The sequence below is a fragment of the Vitis riparia genome, chromosome 10 (genome assembly GCF_004353265.1).
Source record: "Vitis riparia cultivar Riparia Gloire de Montpellier isolate 1030 chromosome 10, EGFV_Vit.rip_1.0, whole genome shotgun sequence".
NCBI lineage: Eukaryota > Viridiplantae > Streptophyta > Magnoliopsida > Vitales > Vitaceae > Vitis > Vitis riparia.
This window is the reverse complement of record NC_048440.1, coordinates 14,384,640-14,402,932: the sequence shown is the minus strand read 5'-3', so window position 1 is coordinate 14,402,932 and position 18,293 is coordinate 14,384,640. Positions and strand designations below refer to the sequence as shown.

At 39.7% G+C, this 18,293-nt stretch overlaps 3 protein-coding genes across 3 annotated transcripts; 1 reads left to right on the top strand and 2 right to left on the bottom strand.

The window, feature by feature from the left end:
* Window positions 1-207: 207 nt before the first annotated feature.
* On the top strand, window positions 208-1,178 carry LOC117923628 (chlorophyll a-b binding protein of LHCII type 1-like). Its single transcript, XM_034842016.1, has one exon. It carries the CDS (start codon window positions 271-273, stop codon window positions 1,063-1,065), a length of 795 nt encoding a protein of 264 aa, XP_034697907.1. The 5' UTR covers window positions 208-270; the 3' UTR covers window positions 1,066-1,178.
* Window positions 1,179-2,461: 1,283 nt separating this feature from the next.
* LOC117923626 (LRR receptor-like serine/threonine-protein kinase FLS2) lies at window positions 2,462-6,829 on the bottom strand. Its single transcript, XM_034842014.1, has 2 exons — window positions 3,496-6,829; window positions 2,462-3,390 (listed from the first exon to the last, which is right to left on the bottom strand). The coding sequence occupies exons 1-2, from the start codon at window positions 6,644-6,646 to the stop codon at window positions 3,026-3,028; spliced, it is 3,516 nt and encodes a 1,171-aa protein (XP_034697905.1). The 5' UTR covers window positions 6,647-6,829; the 3' UTR covers window positions 2,462-3,025.
* Window positions 6,830-10,361: 3,532 nt separating this feature from the next.
* Window positions 10,362-14,239, bottom strand: LOC117923627 (LRR receptor-like serine/threonine-protein kinase FLS2). The gene is made up of 2 exons (XM_034842015.1): window positions 11,029-14,239; window positions 10,362-10,949 (listed from the first exon to the last, which is right to left on the bottom strand). The coding sequence occupies exons 1-2, from the start codon at window positions 14,171-14,173 to the stop codon at window positions 10,594-10,596; spliced, it is 3,501 nt and encodes a 1,166-aa protein (XP_034697906.1). The 5' UTR covers window positions 14,174-14,239; the 3' UTR covers window positions 10,362-10,593.
* Between the last annotated feature and the right edge of the window lie 4,054 nt (window positions 14,240-18,293).

The window sequence follows — 18,293 nt, the reverse complement described above, 5'->3', positions numbered from 1 at the left end:
TCCCATAAGTGGCTGAATTCCATTGGTGGAGCGAACAACTCTTAATATTTCATAGATTTTCTGTACAAGGTTGCACCTTAGTGGTATAGAGATTGCCACGTGGACAACCAAAATAAAGCTTCTAAAATGCCATCAACCAATGAGAGCGTAGATAGAGATCTCCAAAGATAAGGACCTTCCTCTATATGAACTCAGATTCATCCAGCCCATTAGGCCCAACCACAAACTCATCACTCTTCACCAATTCTGCATTCCAATTCCATTTCTCCAATGGCTGCCTCCACCATGGCCCTCTCCTCCCCGTCATTTGCCGGCACCGCTGTGAAGCTTGGCCCCAATGCCTCCGACATTCTCGGTGGAGGACGGGTCAGCATGAGGAAAACTGGCTTCAAGGCTCCCTCCGGCAGCCCGTGGTACGGCCCTGACCGTGTCTTGTACTTGGGCCCACTATCCGGCGATCCCCCATCCTACCTCACTGGAGAATTCCCCGGTGACTACGGCTGGGACACCGCTGGCCTCTCAGCTGACCCCGAGACCTTCGCCAAGAACCGTGAGCTTGAGGTGATCCACTGCCGATGGGCCATGCTCGGAGCCCTTGGCTGCGTCTTCCCAGAGCTGCTGTCCAGGAATGGAGTCAAGTTCGGTGAAGCCGTGTGGTTCAAGGCCGGTGCACAGATCTTCAGCGAGGGTGGACTTGACTACTTGGGCAACCCCAGCTTGATCCATGCTCAAAGCATTTTGGCCATCTGGGCCTGTCAAGTTATCTTGATGGGAGCCGTTGAGGGCTACCGCATTGCCGGTGGGCCACTTGGTGAGGTGACCGACCCACTGTACCCCGGTGGCAGCTTCGACCCATTGGGGCTTGCTGATGACCCAGAGGCTTTCGCTGAGTTGAAGGTGAAGGAGATCAAGAATGGGAGACTGGCCATGTTCTCCATGTTCGGGTTCTTCGTTCAGGCCATTGTGACCGGAAAGGGACCCTTGGAGAACCTTGCTGACCACCTCGCCGATCCAGTCAACAACAACGCTTGGGCTTATGCCACAAACTTTGTTCCCGGAAAGTGAGCGCGTGATGTTGTGATGAGGCTTTGTACCGATTTGAGTGTGGTATTGGTTTAATGTACATTGATGTGAGCTGCTATTGCTCAAGAGTGAATGCTAATTATTATTGCGTTTTCTATAATTTCCCAATGATGCTTTTAGTTTTGAAGTGGAGAGAAAAAAAGGGTAAAACATATTACCTGGCCCACCAGGCCCACCAAATTGTGGGCCACATCTACCCCCATCGAGTCCATTTTCATCCTCTGGACCTCTCTGTATTGTGTATCTATCATTATGAAACCCTATCGCCAGAGCAGGATGCCGCCACCTACTCCCCACGCCAATTTCTTTTCTTCACTGAAGCAGGTTGAGAAGAGACTAAAATCAGAAAGCCGCCCACCACAAGAAAGTACCTACACATCAACGCAATCTCTGAGCTCTCCAATATATCTCCACTGCGACCAGCCACCAAACACCACCTCAACCCTCCAAGACAGTGAAACCCCTCGAGCATTCCTCTCAGATTCCCCTGAATTCCCACCAGCCCATGAGGATTCTCCTCCATCAAACGGTCCATATCTCCCAGAAGCAGCCAATGGGGTTGAAGATGATGAGGTGGACGACATCCAACTATTGATCCAACTATTGGGTTTATCAGAATGGATACAGGAAGAGCAAAAAAGCGTTGGTTTGGGGTTGAGGAGTGGTGATGATGGTGGTTTTTGCTGTTGTGAAGGTGGGTTTTATTCAAGAATTGTTGGGGTAAAGGGACCCAAGTGTGGAAAGGAGGTGGAGAGATTGGAGGGGTGGGTTAAGCACTTTTACAATGGTGGTGAGGAGGAGAGGAGAGAGCCTTTGAGATTGGCTCATATGCTTTTGGGTAAAGCTGTTTTTGATTCTGAGAATAGTGGTGGTGGTTTTGGGGGTTTGGAGTTCCCTTCAACCATAGAGGAGTTTCTGCATAATGATCCCCCAACTCATTAAGCCAGCCATCCTTCATCCATATATTGTTGAAGTCTTGAAGAGAGTTTTTTATTTGTCTATTTACTTATTTATTGATTTTTCGATTTTCTTTGAAGCTTAATATATGAAATGTATGAAGAGTATATGAGCTACTTTTTTTTTTCTTTTCAAACTATTAATTGATGTGAAATGTGATGAATGGATTCACTCGAAAGAACTTAATGTTAGTTTAGGGGGTTTTGTTACAGGGTGGATATATCTTATTATACGTATGTTCCATAAGAGGATCAAACATTTTGACATTAGAAAGCATTTTATCATAGATGTATCGTTGGAATGCTAATACTATACATTATAGTGAAAAAGATCCTTGTGGAAGATAGTTCAATAGATGTGATGACTAGTGACTCCACTTGACGACAATAAAGCACTCAAAAAGGAAGGCAACAGATCAATGTAAGACAACTCAATTTATTGAAGTCTCGTTGGAAGCCTACACAATTTGGCAACTACACAACCAGATATAATGTATGCAACCATTCTATTATCAAGGTTCATCAAGAGTCCAAGCAAGGTTCATTATAGAGCAGCAAAGCGGGTATTTAGATGCTTACAAGGAAGGAAGGACTACAACATATGGTACATATCCATGTTTGACTCAAGATTGGTTGGGTATACTAACAGCTAGCAATTGAGTAAGATCAATAGATGATATAAAAAGCATATAAGGCTATGAGTTCACACTTGGCTTAGGAATATAAACCATCAAGGTTGTGTTTTCCCGTGTTATGTCCACCATATCAGTGTATAGCTGAAATACATTCCAACGAGGCTGGTGATAAATACACCTATACCATTTCTCTCTCGACATCTACCTCTTGTTTTATAACAAATAAGAAGGGTGTAAGAGAAAAAAAAAATGGTTGTGTTTAACTAACATCTCCTTCCCAGCAAGGAAGAGAGCATTTCACATGGAACCAGGAACTACATAGCACAAGTCATGCTATGGGGAAAAGTGTCCTCATGATGATGATGGTAATGGAGGTGGTATGTTTGCTCCTAGCTTCAAAAGACTGGACAACACCTCATTCATGTCGGGTCGATCCCCAGGCTCAGTGCAGGTGCAAGACAAGGCCAGTTTAAGCAGCTTTTCCAGTACTTCCCCCTCGTTCGCTGTTACAATTGAAGCTAAGAAAGGGTCCACTATTTGAAGAAGTCTTTTGGATCCACTGGCAAGGGCCGCATCCACCAGCTGACGCAAGGTCAATGGCAAGCCATCCTCTGCTGCCAGTCCTGTTGGCCTTCTTTTTGTTAGGAACTCCATTACTATGATCCCAAAGCTGAACACATCGACTTTGGTTGTGAGCTCCCTCATGTATGCGAACTCTGATCAAAGCAAAAACGTCTTTCATTAGTGTAAAGACCAAACACAAAAGTAGTCACAGGATGAAACTGAAACTTATGCAATTGGAAAGGTAATGAACTGGTTACCTGGTGCCAAGTATCCGATTGTGCCTTCAAATGCTGATGATAAGGAAACACTGCTTCCATCCTGGAGATGAACACCCAGAACTCGAGATGTTCCAAAATCACTCACATGGGCCTCCAAATCTCCATCCAAAAGAACATTAGAAGGCTTCAAGTCACAGTGGACAATGGGGAAATCATACCCTGAATGCAAGTAAACCAGCCCCCTTGCAATGGAAATACAAACATTGATTCTCTCCAATAAAGTCCACCTTGAATGATCCACCCCTGGTTCATGTATAATGCTGTCCAAGTTCCCCTTCTCCATGTATTCCAGAACTAGAGCCTTTATTTTTCCACTTTCCCAAGCATACCCAAGTACCTTTACGAGGTTTCTGTGCCTGAGTCGGCTCAGGGTCTTCACTTCTCTATTGAAGCACTTATCAGCCTCAGCAGAGAACTGTTGCAAATTCAATTTCTTTACGGCTACAATCTTCCCATCTTCCGTTCTGCCCTTGTATACCGTACTCAAAGTGCTGGCCCCAATGATGTTTTCTGCACTAAAGAAGCCGGTAGCTATTTCTAAATCCTTTTGATTGAACCTCTTGAGCGTCAATGCTGAAGCATACTCTGGTTCTGGATTTTCAACTGTTTTTTGCTTTCTGAAGTACCGACAGAAGATTATAACAGAAAATGTGAGAAGCAGCAATACAATGAGGGATCCAAGTACCCCGAGAATCAACAGACCTTTCTTGGAGAATCGATGAGAAGCAGCTAAATGGCTCTTATTCCTGCATGACCCTAGAAATTTGGTTCCACAAAGACCTGGGTTTCCCACCAAAGAAGATGCACTTACGTTTTTGAATATCCCAGTCTCTGGAACACGGCCTTCCAGTTGATTGAAAGAAAGATTCAGCTGCTTCAAGGTGGAAATATTTGCATAACTCTCCGGGATCATGCCCTTGAACTTGTTCTGAGAAAGGTCCAGAGAGCTTAGATTCTTCATATTCGCTAAGCTTCCAGGTAGTCCACCATTTAAATTATTTCTTGAAAGGTTCAAGCTTGTAAGTACATCCATTTGGGCAAATGCCTTCTCTGGAACTGGACCAGAAAGCTCATTCACTGACAGATCAAGATTGAACAAGTTTCTGCAGCCTTGAAGAGTCTCTGGAATGCTCCCTGACAGATTATTGTTTGACATATCTACGATCTGGACCATCTCCAATTTCCCAATCTCATCTGGAATGGGTCCTGATAAGAAATTGTGTGAAAAGTTGAGATATATCTGCATGTTTTTCATACTAGCAATGACAGGTCCCGGTATTGACCCGACAAGATGGTTGTGAGAGAGATCCAAGATTGCCAGCCGAGAAAGACGAGCCATGCTTGCTGGGATGGATCCATTGAGCACGTTTCCATTGAGGTACAAGTTCAAAAGCGACTCAAGTTTAGAGACAGCATGTGGAATGTGTCCTGCGAACCGGTTGTCACCCAAACCAAGCTCACTGAGATGTTTTAGTTCAAAAATTTCCTCAGGAATTGCACCTTCTAGGGCATTGTCATCGAGGTACAGACCCTGAAGGAGAGAAAGCTTGGATAATTCAGGAGGAACTGTGCCTGACAAACTATTCCCATTCAGCTGTAAGGAGAACAATTGAGTTAAATTGCCAATCTCAGGTGGGATAGGCCCTACTAAGGAATTCTTGTGGGCTTGCAATCTTTGCAGATTATAGAGCTTGCCAATGCCTGGTTTCAGAACTCCACTGAAATTGTTCCTGGCCAAATCTAGGATAGCCAGATTTGAGCAATTGAAGAGGTCGTCAGGAATGTTCCCCGACATTTTGTTAACCCCTAAACCAAGGAAAGTAAGATTCGGCAACTGTCCCAAACCTTGTGGAATTTCCCCTGTTATCATATTATAAGCTAAACCGATGTTGACAAGATGGGTGCAATTGGTGATACTAGATGGAATGGATCCCTCTAGAAGGTTGTTGTGCATGGTCAGGTTCTTCAAATTATGAAGGGATCCGATATTGGATGGAAGCTCCCCTGTGAGGAAGTTGAAGCTCATTGACAAAATTGTCAAGTTTGTCAAGTTGGTTATCTGTGCAGGGATTTTCCCAGTGAACTTATTTGAATGCAAAGTTAGTACCTGCAGTGATCTCAAAGATCCAAGCTCAGAGGGAATAGTTCCAATCAACTCATTCTCAGAGATTCCTAAGTGAGTCAAATATTTCAGCTGGAATAAGGAGCTTGGAATTGTTGAATTTAACCTATTTTTGTACAACTTCAGAGCAACCAACTGGACCAAGTTTCCTAGCTCAGAAGGAATGCCTCCTGTAAATTGGTTGCTGTATAAGTTCAGATAGATCAGCTTCTTACACTGCCCCAGTTCTGATGGGATTTTTCCAGAAAGGCGATTCTCAAACAATTGAAGATATTCTAAGTTCGATAAGTTCCCGATCTCTGGAGGCATTACACCAGACAATTGGTTGATACTTAGGTCTAGAGATTGCAAATCTCCCAACTTACCTATGGAAACTGGTATAGGACCAATAATATTGTTGCTATATAGTACAAGGATTTGAAGATTAGCTAAATTTCCAATGTCTGTTGGGATGGTACCTGTGAGATTGTTGAAGATGATGCCAAGTCCCAACAAGGCAGTGCAGTTGCAAATGCTTTTGGGGATGCTTCCTTCCAAGAAGTTACTCCCCAAGTCTAATGACTGCAGATTTCTAAGGTTTCCTAGTTCTGGTGGAATTGATCCAGAAAGAGAATTTTGGAAAAGATTCAATTCTAAAAGCTGGGAGCAAAGCCCCAGCTGAGGTGGAATGTGGCCAGTGAATGAGTTGGAACTCAAGTCTAGAACCTGGAGGATGGAAATGTTTCCAAGGAATGGAGAGATCTGACCTGCAAGCTGCTTCTCCATCAGCGAGACCGATATGACATGATTGGATGAAAGGTCACATGTGATTCCAGACCAATTGCAGTGATGGTTGGCTTCACTCCAATCTGCAAGGGCTCCAAAGGGGTCGTCAGCAACTGAATTCTTAAAGGCCTTCAAGGCCTCATGTTCAACTTCTAAGCTTGGCTCCATGGTTAGAACTGGTGGTACCAGTACTAGAAATGAACAAACCAGGAATAGGATTAAACCGACTCTTTCAGACACCATTGCTGAAGAAATGCTTGATGCTAATGAGGAGCTTCGGCCAGAAGAAGCACTAATATACAACTTTCAACCCGTCAATCAATGACCAGACAAATCTTAACCTCCTCGAAATTAGCTGTGCTCTTTGCAAGTTGGCCTATCACGCGTCGACTGTAGACACCACTAAGCCGACGTACATATAAACCAGTCGTGGTATTGAAAAAGCCCTAGTGATTAAGACCCCAAAGGCAAAACCTGACCGACCCGCTTACCTCAAGTTTCAGTACTCAAACATGCATTTTAGCCTAACATCTCAAACTTAGCTATCAAGGATCCTAATTTCCGTCATCGTCAGTTCTAATGCTGAATTTAGCGGTAAGTGTAGCATGAAAAGCCATGTAAATAGAAGACTTAAACGGATGTGAGATGGGTGAATCGAATCTGGGGGCCTTGTGGAATGTGAATGCATGAGTTTGTACTTACATGCTGGCAATGTCAGTGCTCGCCCCACTTGCAAAAAAGCGGCCAAAACGGATAGGCAGTGTCTGGAGATGGCCCAGATGGGGTTGGTAGTGATTGTTCATGACCTCAGATTCGTTGGGTCTATAAATCGTTCACATCTTATTATTATATATCTTCTATTGAAAAACAAACTCATGTAGTATCTTTTTCTTCTATCTAACCAATCAATTATAGTTTTGATGGATTTGCTAAATCATTTCTCAAAAAGCACCCAATCAATACATTTTATAAATTATTATCAGTTTGAAAACTATAAATATTTCGTTGGGTTATGAAGATTTTTTTTTTTTTTTTGGTTGTGTGGGGGGAGGGGGGAAATGATGGTCAACTCTACTCTCACTCTCATCAATGGGGTGGCAAAACGGTATAATGAAACCATACATTGAATGGGTACATTTATTGGTTGAATGTGTGTCTACTTCAATGTAGGTGATACCATGGAGGACTTTGTGGCCTTTGATTTCGAAGTCATAGCCTTGGTGGCCCAAGATTGATTCACTTGTGTGAAACTGTTATTGCAGTCCCAAAAGTTCCTTGTTTTATTTTTATTAACCAAATTTTGAAACATTCCATGAATTCACTGATAATGTTTTTGAAGGGAAAACCATATCAAGTCTGATTTCGTTCATCCAAGTATTGAGAAACTTCCCAATAATTGAAGAGACAAATGCAAGTATTTGTCTTAGCTTCAAATGGCTAGACTACACCTCAGTTATGTCGGGTCGATCCTCAGGCTCTGTGCAGGTGCAAGACAAGGCCAGTTTAATGACCTCTTCCAATACTTCCCCCTCCTCCTCAGTTGCAGTTGAAGCTAGAAAAGGGTCCATTATTTGAAGAAGCCTTTTGGATTCACTCGCAAGGGCCATATCCACCATCTCACGCAAGGTCAATGTCATGCCATCCTCTGCTGCCAGTCTTGTTGGCCTTCTTTTTTGTCAGGAACTCCGTCACTATGATGCCAAAGCTGAACACATATCCACTTGTTTGTGAGCTCCCTCATGTATGCCAGCTCTGATCAAGAGACAAACACAAAAGCAATCACAGGATGAAACTGAAACTTCTACAAAGCTAAAGGTAAAAAAAAAAAGGAAAAAAAATGGTTACCTTGCGTGCCTTCAAATACTGACGATGAGGAGACACTGCTTCCATCCTGGAGATGAACACCCAGAACTGACTCTTTCAGACACCATTGCTGGAGAAATGCCTGATGCTAATGAGGAGCTTCGACCAGAAGAAGCACTAATATACAACTTTACCAGACAAGTCTTAACTTAACCTCCTCGTATTAGCCGTGCTGTTTGCAAGTTTTGCCTATGAAGGCGTACACTGTAGACAGACACCACTAAGCCACCACGTACGTACATATAAACCAGACGTTGTCTAATTCAAAACCTGGCCAACCCACCTATCTCCATATCAAACCAAAATCTGTATCCTTCAATCAATCTCAAGTTTCAGTCAAACATCAGCAACTTTCCGTCATGGTCAGTTTCAACGCTGAATTAATTAGGATGAGTGTAGCATGAAAAGCCATGTAAACGGTTGTGCGATGGGTGAACTGAATGTGAGTGAAATCCGGGGGCCTTGTGGAGTGTGAATGCGTGAGTTTGTACTTACATGGTGGCAATATCAATGCTCGCTCCACTTGCAAGATAGCGGCCAAAAAGGATAGGAAGGGATAGGGATTCTACTCACAAGACTATATGGAATAGGGTTGGTGGTGATGCCGTGATGCTCATGAGTCATGACCTCAGATTTGTTGGGTCTACAAATGATTTATTTTGTAAATTTATGCTATCTTTCTATTCTATATAAGTTATCATATTATACCCGGAAATCACTAAGTTATATATATTTTATTCAATGTAACATGATATCCTTATGGGATGTACATAAAATCAAACAACCTCTCGTTGAGGAGTACCTCTCTCAGAGTAACCCGTAAACCCACCCAACCTAAGAGCTTGGCTAAGAAGATATTAAACGAGTTTGACAAAATTCCGAAATTTGCATACCTAGAAGAAGAAAGAAAAAAAATAAAAAAAGGAAAAAAGGAAAAAATCCTAAAAAAAACGAGGATAAAGAAAAAATCTTTTACATTTCTATATACCTAGTTTGTCCAATTCTATCTTTAACATACATGTATCTTAGCATATTTTATTCAGTTTTATTACGTTTCGTTTAAACAGTAGAATTTTTTTTTTATCTGTCCATGGACAAGCTTATTCCTATTATACGTTTAACTCTTATATTTCAAGTTTTATTTTTTAAGTGTATAGTTGGAATTGAGAGGTTTTCTTGAGAGTTTTATTCTTATAACTTTTTTTTTGTTTTGTTTTAATAAGTGGATTTTCGAATGTTAGTGCATTTCATGGATATGGAAATCACATTAATTGTCGGACTAAAATTCTTATCTTTTCTTTATTTTAGGCTTGTGTATGTGGTTTGGTTAACACAATCTTCACTATTAATCACTTTTAACGGGCATGGAAAAATTCAAACCATTGGATTATAAACAATATTTTTTAGGATAAGGAGAAAATATCAATAATACCTCATTTTAGGATGTTGATGACTTTATACAATCTTATAAATATACTATGCCGTGTAAATTTTATAACAAAAATCTTTAATAAAATTTTACATTAAAGAAAGATTTTAAAAAGGATATTTGTGTTGATTTTTACCTTTTTTTTTAACTAAATTTTACAATAATAATAATAACAATAATAATAAGGTTTAGAATTTTATAAAAGTTGAACATAGAAATGAAGGATTTTTCTATCCAAATTTCGTCCTATTTGAATATTTTCCAAGTAGATTATGAAGAGAATTTTTTTTTTAATTTTATTTATTTATTTATTGGTGTGGGGAAGGGGGGAAAATGATGGTCAACGCTACTCTCACTGTCATAATTGAAGTGATGGGTACATTTATTGGTTGAATATGGGCGTACTTCAATGTAGGTGGTACCATGGAGGACTATGTGGCCTTTGATTCAGAAGTCATAGCCTTGGTGGCCCAAGATGGATTCACTGGTGTGAAACTTTTCAATTTGTCTCTATTTTCAGGGTCAATTCAATCCCAAAGATTCCCCTGTTTTATTTTTGTTAACAAAAATTTGAAACATTCCATGAATTCACTGATTATGTTTTTGAAGGGCATCTCATATCAAGTGTGATTTCGTTCATCCAAAAATTGAGAAACCTCCCAATAATTCAAGAGACGGATGCAAAAATCAGGAAAATACTAGTTGGAAAGACAAAGGTCCAAGTGCCAAACACAAAAGAAGGTCATGCATTGTCACCTTCAATTACAATCTACATAACCACCACGCAAGATGATCAGTTCAGTCAAAACATAGGCAGCAGCCAATATGCATATGCAATTTGGTTGCCTTTCCTTCTCCATGCACGACTCGCACCATTACAGCTTCCATCCGACCTCTCTTATGCTGTTGATGAAGCAACCTTTGCTCCTAGCTTCAAAAGGCTGGACAACACCTCATTCATGTCAGGTCGATCCTCAGGCTCTGTGCAGGTGCAAGACAAGGCCAGTTTAAGGACCTCTTCCAATACTTCCCCCGCCTTCTCAGTTGCAGATGAAGCTAGAAAAGGGTCTATCATTTGAAGAAGCCTTTTGAATTCACTCGCAAGGGCCATATCCACCATCTCACGCAAGGTCAATGGCATGCCATCCTCTGCTGTCAGTCCTGTTGGCCTTCTTTTTGTCAGGAACTCCATCACTATGATGCCAAAGCTGAACACATCCACTTTGGTCGTGAGCTCCCTCATGTATGCCAACTCTGATCAAGACACAAACACAAAAGCAATCACATGATGAAACTGAAACTTTTACAATTAGAAAGGTAATAAACTGGGTACCTGGTGCCAAGTATCCAATTGTGCCTTCAAATGCTGATGATGAGCAAACACTGCTTCCATCCTGGAGATGAACACCCAGAATTCGAGCTGTTCCAAAATCACTCACATGGGCCTCCCAATCTCCATCCAAGAGAATATTTGAAGGCTTCAAGTCACAGTGGACGATGGGGAAATCATACCCTGAATGCAAGTAAACCAGCCCCCTTGCAATGGAAATACAAACATTGATTCTCTCCAATAAAGTCCACCTTGATGGATCCACCCCTGGTTCATGTATAATGCTGTCCAAGTTCCCCTTCTCCATGTATTCCAGAACAAGAGCCTTTATTTTTCCACTTTCCCAGGCATACCCAAGTACCTTTACCAAGTTTCTGTGCCTGAGTTGGCTCAGGGTCTTCACTTCTCTATTGAAGCACTTGTCAGACTCCAATGAGAACTGTTGCAAATTTAATTTCTTTACGGCTACAATCTTCCCATCTTCCATTCTGCCCTTGTATACGGTACTCAAACTGCTGGACCCAATAATGTTTTCTTCACTAAAGAAACCAGTAGCTATTTCTAAATCCTTTTGATTGAACCTCTTGAGCGTCAATGCTGAAGCATACTCTGGTTCTGGATTTTCAACTGTTTTTTGCTTTCTGAAGTACCGACAGAAGATTATAACAGAAAATGTGAGAAGCAGCAATACAATGAGAGATCCAACTACCCCGAGAATCAACAGAACTTTCTTGGAGAACGGATGAGAACCGGCTAAATGGCTCTTATTGCTGCATGACCCGAGAAATTTGGTTCCACAAAGACCTGGGTTTCCCACCAGAGAAGATGCACCTATATTTTTGAATATTCCAGTCGCTGGGACATGACCTTCCAGTTGATTGAAAGAAAGATTCAGATGCCTCAATGTGGAAATATTTGCATAACTCTCGGGGATCATGCCCTTGAACTTGTTCTGAGAAAGGTCCAGGGAGCTTAGATTCTTCATAATCGCTAAGCTTCCAGGTAGTCTACCATCTAAATTATTTCTTGAAAGATTCAAGCTTGTAAGTACATCCATTCCCGCAAATGCCTTCTCTGGAATTGTACCGGAAAGTTGGTTCACTGACAGATCAATATTGAACAAGTTTTTGCAGCGTTGAAGAGTTGCTGGAATGCTCCCTGATAGATTATTGTTTGACATATCCACGATCTGCACCATCTCCAATTTCCCAAGCTCATTTGGAATGGGCCCTGATAGGAAATTGTGTGAAAAGTTGAGATATATTTGCATGTTTTTCATACCAGCAATGACAGGCCCCGGAATTGACCCGACCAGATGATTGTGAGAGAGATCCAAGGTTGCCAGCCGAGAAAGGTGTCCCATGCTCGTTGGAATGGATCCATTGAACAGGTTTCCATGGAGGGTCAAGTACAAAAGCGACTCAAGCTTAGAGATAGCATGTGGAATGGGTCCTGCAAACCGGTTGTTACCCAACCCAAGATCACTAAGCTGTTTTAGTTCAAAAATTACCTCAGGAAGTGCACCTTCTAGAGCATTGTCATTCAGATAGAGACCCTGGAGGAGGGAAAGCTTGGATAATTCAGGAGGAACTGTGCCCGACAAACTATTCAAGTGTAGTTTTAATGAGAACAGTTGGCTTAGATTGCCAATCTCAGGTGGGATAGGCCCTACTAAGGAATTTTTGTGAGCTTGAAAAATATGCAGATTATAGAGCTTGCCAATGCCTGGTTTCAGAACTCCACTGAAATTGTTCTTGGCCAAATCTAGAATAATCAGATTTGAGCAATTGAAGAGATCATCAGGAATGTTGCCCGACATTTGGTTCTTCCCGAAAGATAGAAAAATAAGATTTGCAAGCCGCCCCAAACCTTGTGGAATTCTTCCTGTTATTCTATTATAAGCTAGACCTAAGACGACTAGACGTGTGCAGTTAGAGATACTAGATGGAACGGACCCCTGGAGAAGGTTATTGTTTAGGGTTAGGTTCTTCAAACGATAAAGCGATCCGATGTTGGACGGAATATCACCTGTGAAGAAGTTGAAGTCCATAGACAAATATGTTAAGTTTGTCAAGTTTGTAATGGATGATGGGATTTGCCCAGTGAACTTATTTAACTGCAGCGTCAGTGCTTGCAATGATCTCAGAGACCCAACTTCAAAAGGGATTGTTCCACTCAATTCATTCTCTGATATTCCCAAGTGGACCAATGATTTCAATTGGAATAAGGAGGATGGAATTGTAGAACTTAACCTATTTTTGTACAACCGCAGCGCTTTCAAATGAACCAAGTTTCCTAGTTCTGAAGGAATGCCCCCACTGAACTGATTGCCATACAAATTCAGAGTGGTGAGCTTCCTACAGAGCCCTAGTTCAGGTGGGATTTTCCCGTGAAGTCGATTTTCAAGCAACTGAAGGGTTTCAAGGTTTGACAAGTTCCCCATTTCTGGAGGTAAAACACCAGACAAATGGTTTGTACTCAGGTCTAGAACCTGCAAAGCTCCCAACGTGCCAATGGAAACTGGTATAGAACCAACCAAATTATTTCTGTACCCTGTGAAGACTTGAAGATTATCTAATCTTCCAATGTCGGAAGGGATGGCACCACTGAGATTGTTGTTATCAATGCCCAGATTCAGCAAGCCAGTGCAGTTACAAATGCTTTCAGGAATGCTTCCTTCCAAAAAGTTAGCCCCCAAATCTAATGATTGTAAATTCCCTAGGATTCCTAGTTCTTGTGGAATTGGTCCGGCAAGAGAATTTTGGTAAAGAATCAGTTCTGAAAGCTGGGAGCAAAGCCCCAGTTGAGGTGGAATTTGCCCAGTGAATGTGTTTAAAGTTAAGTCCAGAACCTGGAGTTTGGAAAGGTTTCCAAGGAATGGCGAGATCACGCCGGCAAGCTGCTTCTCCATCAGTATAATTGACATGACACGACTGGATGAAGGGTCACATGTGATTCCAGACCAATTGCAATGATGGTTGGCTTCACTCCAATCTGCAAGCACTCCAGAGGGATCGTCAGCAACTGAACTCTTGAAGGCCTTCAAAGCCTGATGGTCGACTTCAAAACTTGGATCCATGCTTATAACCACCACAACCAGAACAGAACAAACTACCACTACTGTTAAACCAACACTTCTGGGCTCCATCAATGAACACTTGATACTAATAAGGATCTTGAACCAGAAGAAGCATATATATATATATATAGAAATTTCAATCTATCAGCCAATGGTCTCACAAACCCATAAGCAATAATCATAGAAAAGAAGAAAATTTAGTTCATTGAACCTCAGAAAAGTGTTATGCTTGACTTTGAGCACCACCCAGAAGGAAGAAAGCGTTTGGTGGTTTCCCATTCAAAAGTAAAAGATATCATGACACCCACCAAGATATCAAGACAAAATCCAAAGACCTCAGTCAACCTCATCTTTCATGAGCTCATTCATAGCCCCAAAATTATGAAGAAATTCTTATGATCAAATTTCCATATTGAAGGTCATCCCTATTATAAATACATTTTTGTTTTCAGTTTTAAAGCTATGAAGAAGTCCAGAAAACCACAGTAAATAGAAGAGTTTTTAGGATTTGCAAGGATGTAAGATTGGCTTATGAAGCGTATCACCAACTTGGTAAAAAGGATAAGGAATAGCCATTCTTCTCACAGTACTTCTTATGGGATGGTGAGACTATATTTTCTCTATTATTGATGGCCTTTGATGACCGGAGGTAGGGGCCGGGTATGAATATTTTGCTGCCCATCAGTCTGCGAGCTGAGAAACCATTGGATATTTGTTTGAAGAATTTCGTTTATTTATTTTTGCATATTTTCTTTTTCTTCCCAGCTACATTGCAAAAGTTGTCAATAGAAAGAAAGCTAGAATCGGGCTGCCCATTTCCTTTTGTGCTGTTAGTCTAAGCCCCAATGTGAAATGGGGGAAACATACGGATGGACAATATGTGAATCGGCGCGCATTTTCTCATTTGCGTCCCACTTATTATTAAATAAAAGACTTCTACTAATAAGTTAAGGCAACTACAATAACTGATTTGTAAATTATGTAAAGTTGTAGACTTCAAAATTTGTTTCAAATTTATTTTTACATTAATGTTGAGCTTAATTTTATTTTTAAATTTCATATCCGATTAACATTTAAATGTTTTGCCTCACTTATATATTTTAAATTTTTATTTTTATTACTTTGTTTTATTTCTATTTTGTATTTTAGTTTATTTGATTTTTGTAGTAGTAGCTTGGGTATTTTGAGTTTACTTAATTTGTTTAGTTATTTATTTATTAAATTGGACTTGGTTTTTGTTGTGGATTCGGTTTGCATATTAAATTAGACTTGAATTATTAGATATTAAATTTAGGTCTAATTTGATTTATTTTGATTTTTTATATTTAAACTTGATTGATTGTGTTTGTATTTTAATTATTAATTGAAAATTTTTGGACTAGGGTCTATAACATGTGAGATATTTCTGTTGGGTTATATTTGTTAATTTAAGTCTATTTTTATTGGTAAAATTTATTGGACCAATTTGTGGATTGTTTTTGGGTTTATTAAGAAATGAAGTTAGCAATAACTAATTGAATGTAATCATACTAGTATACTTAAAATAGGATTAAATGACGGTTTTGAATAGAATGAAGCAATGCTATTGTGCATAGTTATGGTTTGCTATAAAAGACATCTTGTTTAGCATGCAATCGGTATAATAATCTTACGAATCCTATAAGTACCCGCACTCACTTGTTTAGAATGATAAAGGGAAATTCAATGTTTTTAGAATTAGATCGGTCATCAAACCAGAAAAATTATCGGTTCGTGGTTTATTGATCGAACCTGTAGTCGAACCACGGTCGAACCAGTGATGTAATAAATATATAATTTATATATTATATAAAATTAAAAATAATTATAAAAAAATTTAAAATATATAAATTTACAAATTTTAATAATATTTTATTTTTATATTTGGTATATTAAATTAAATGATAAAGTTTAATATTTAAAATTTTATTAAATAGAAATATGTACTATTTAAGAATGAAAATATATTTAAGATGAAAAAATTTATAATATTTAATTTTATCCTTTTGTCTTTGTATTTTATTGTTTTAAAATTATTATATTAATTAATTTATATTATTTTTTATAATAATTATTATATTATTATTATAAAAATAAACAGGAATTTAAATATTTACATTTCTTTAAGGATTTTATATAATAAAATTTTGAAATAAAAATATTAATCTTAGATTCTTATTATATATATTTTTTAACAATATCATTTAATAAATACGGTGGCTCAATGGTTCAAACTTCAAATGCTTCAAACTTTGTGATCCGTCCAGCCCTCAAAGAAGGATTGTTTTGCCTCTATTTAATCCTACTCCCAGTCCCACATCGGAAGCAGATGGATTCTATGTGCTCTAAGTGCCCTATAAATAACTTCAACATCCAAGCTTAACAAGTTAGCAGTATGGGCCTAGAAACGTGGCCCAAATTTAAGTTTTATAAGCTTGTCGTCTGATAAGTTTAGACACGGTTTAATACCGGTTTGACTACCGGGAAGTTCATTCGGTCGGACCAGCTGGTCCAGTCCGAGGAAATCAATCCCATTTCTCATTGGTATGTTCTCAGATTGGTTTTTAATATAGGAATATGAATTAAAAATCCATTTTAATGGAAGTCAGATCTTACCGTCAACGACATTTTCAACTATTCCTGTCCTATATTCATTCCTACTGCTATGTACCAAACGCACCATACGAAGAGATAAATGCCCCCCAACTTGGCAATTGGCTCACCAGTTGATTTTTATTCTATGAGGGCAATCTTAAGTAATGTTACGTGATATATGGGCCCATTAGAATGGAGTGGCCGGATGCATATCTCTAGAGTCAAATGTTTTAGAGCTATGCGGCTCAATAAATTAATCATATTGAACAATGAAGCAATTGATTTCCCTCTACCATCACACTTGAGAATTTGCGATCACAGCTTATGACTAAGACAGCTTATTTGATTGGATAAACACTAGCCTAATTCAAATTCAATGTCTTAATTGAATTGCTATGGTCCTGGACTCACGCCATTTTGAGGCAAATAAAACAACTGAACTTGGCTAAGAGTAATTTTAATCCGACTTCATTTAATAAAATGTTTGAGCCCAAAACAAGAAATCTGCCTGAGTTTGATTCCATTCAAACCTGACAGTGGAAGACAAAAACATAAATGGTAGGATGTTCACAACAAAAAGGAGGGATATGTTTCAGTCCAAGAGAATTTTCTGCTAAGGCATCAAATGTCCTGATTGAGAGGGACGGGCTTTATCAAACTCTTGACAAAATATTGCTAACAGAACAGGAGCAAGTGAAGATGATGAAAAGAGTACAAGTCAGCAAAATATAGCAAAGCAACTACACCCACATGTAAAGCTTATTTCCAATTCCATTTAAGTACTAACAAGGGAAAACCCAAACCAAGGAACTCCATATGCATAAGCACCATAATTAAGAGGAACAAGACAGAGACGGCCTTTCAGGGCCATTCAAGTGTATTGCCATGTTCCATGGTTGAAATGTGCCCTACATTGCATTATTTGGTGGATCAGAAAAGAGCAAAGCAGCCAAAAGTTCAGAAAAAGAGTGAGGGAGTTTGGAAGCTTTATTCATGTTTTGGATCGTCTCTTCTGTGATCATACAAGGCAAAAAGGGCATTATATAGATACCCTAATGCTTGGATCCTCTGTTACCTACTTGTGTGGTTGGGGCTTCTCTTTTGTCCTTGAATAAGCATTTTTCCCCTATAAAGAAATTGAAAATAATTGACTAAACATGAAAAATACACTGCAAAATTTAATAAAAGAGATAGAAAGGTGGGACCTATGAAGGAGCACAAATCTTCGAAGAGCAGAGATGTCACAAAAAGTCTGTTGGTGCACCACTAACAAGGAACACCATTACCTGACTTGCAGCAGGGGGAGGTAATAGAAAAGCACCACCATGCATGCAAAGGAACATGAACATGAACATGAGCATGACCCCAGTGTCTCTTGATCTCCAGCACAAACAGATAAAAAGGCATGTTGCAAGTATTATAAAGAAACTGAAAATAGTGAGATTGCTGAGCAAGCCATGCTCATATAGAAAAGCATATCAAGTACTCAGCACACAAGGACTACTGATCCTTAACAAATGCTAGAGTAAAAAAAAAGGGGGGAAATCTCAACAGGGAGAGTAGGATAGAGAGCATA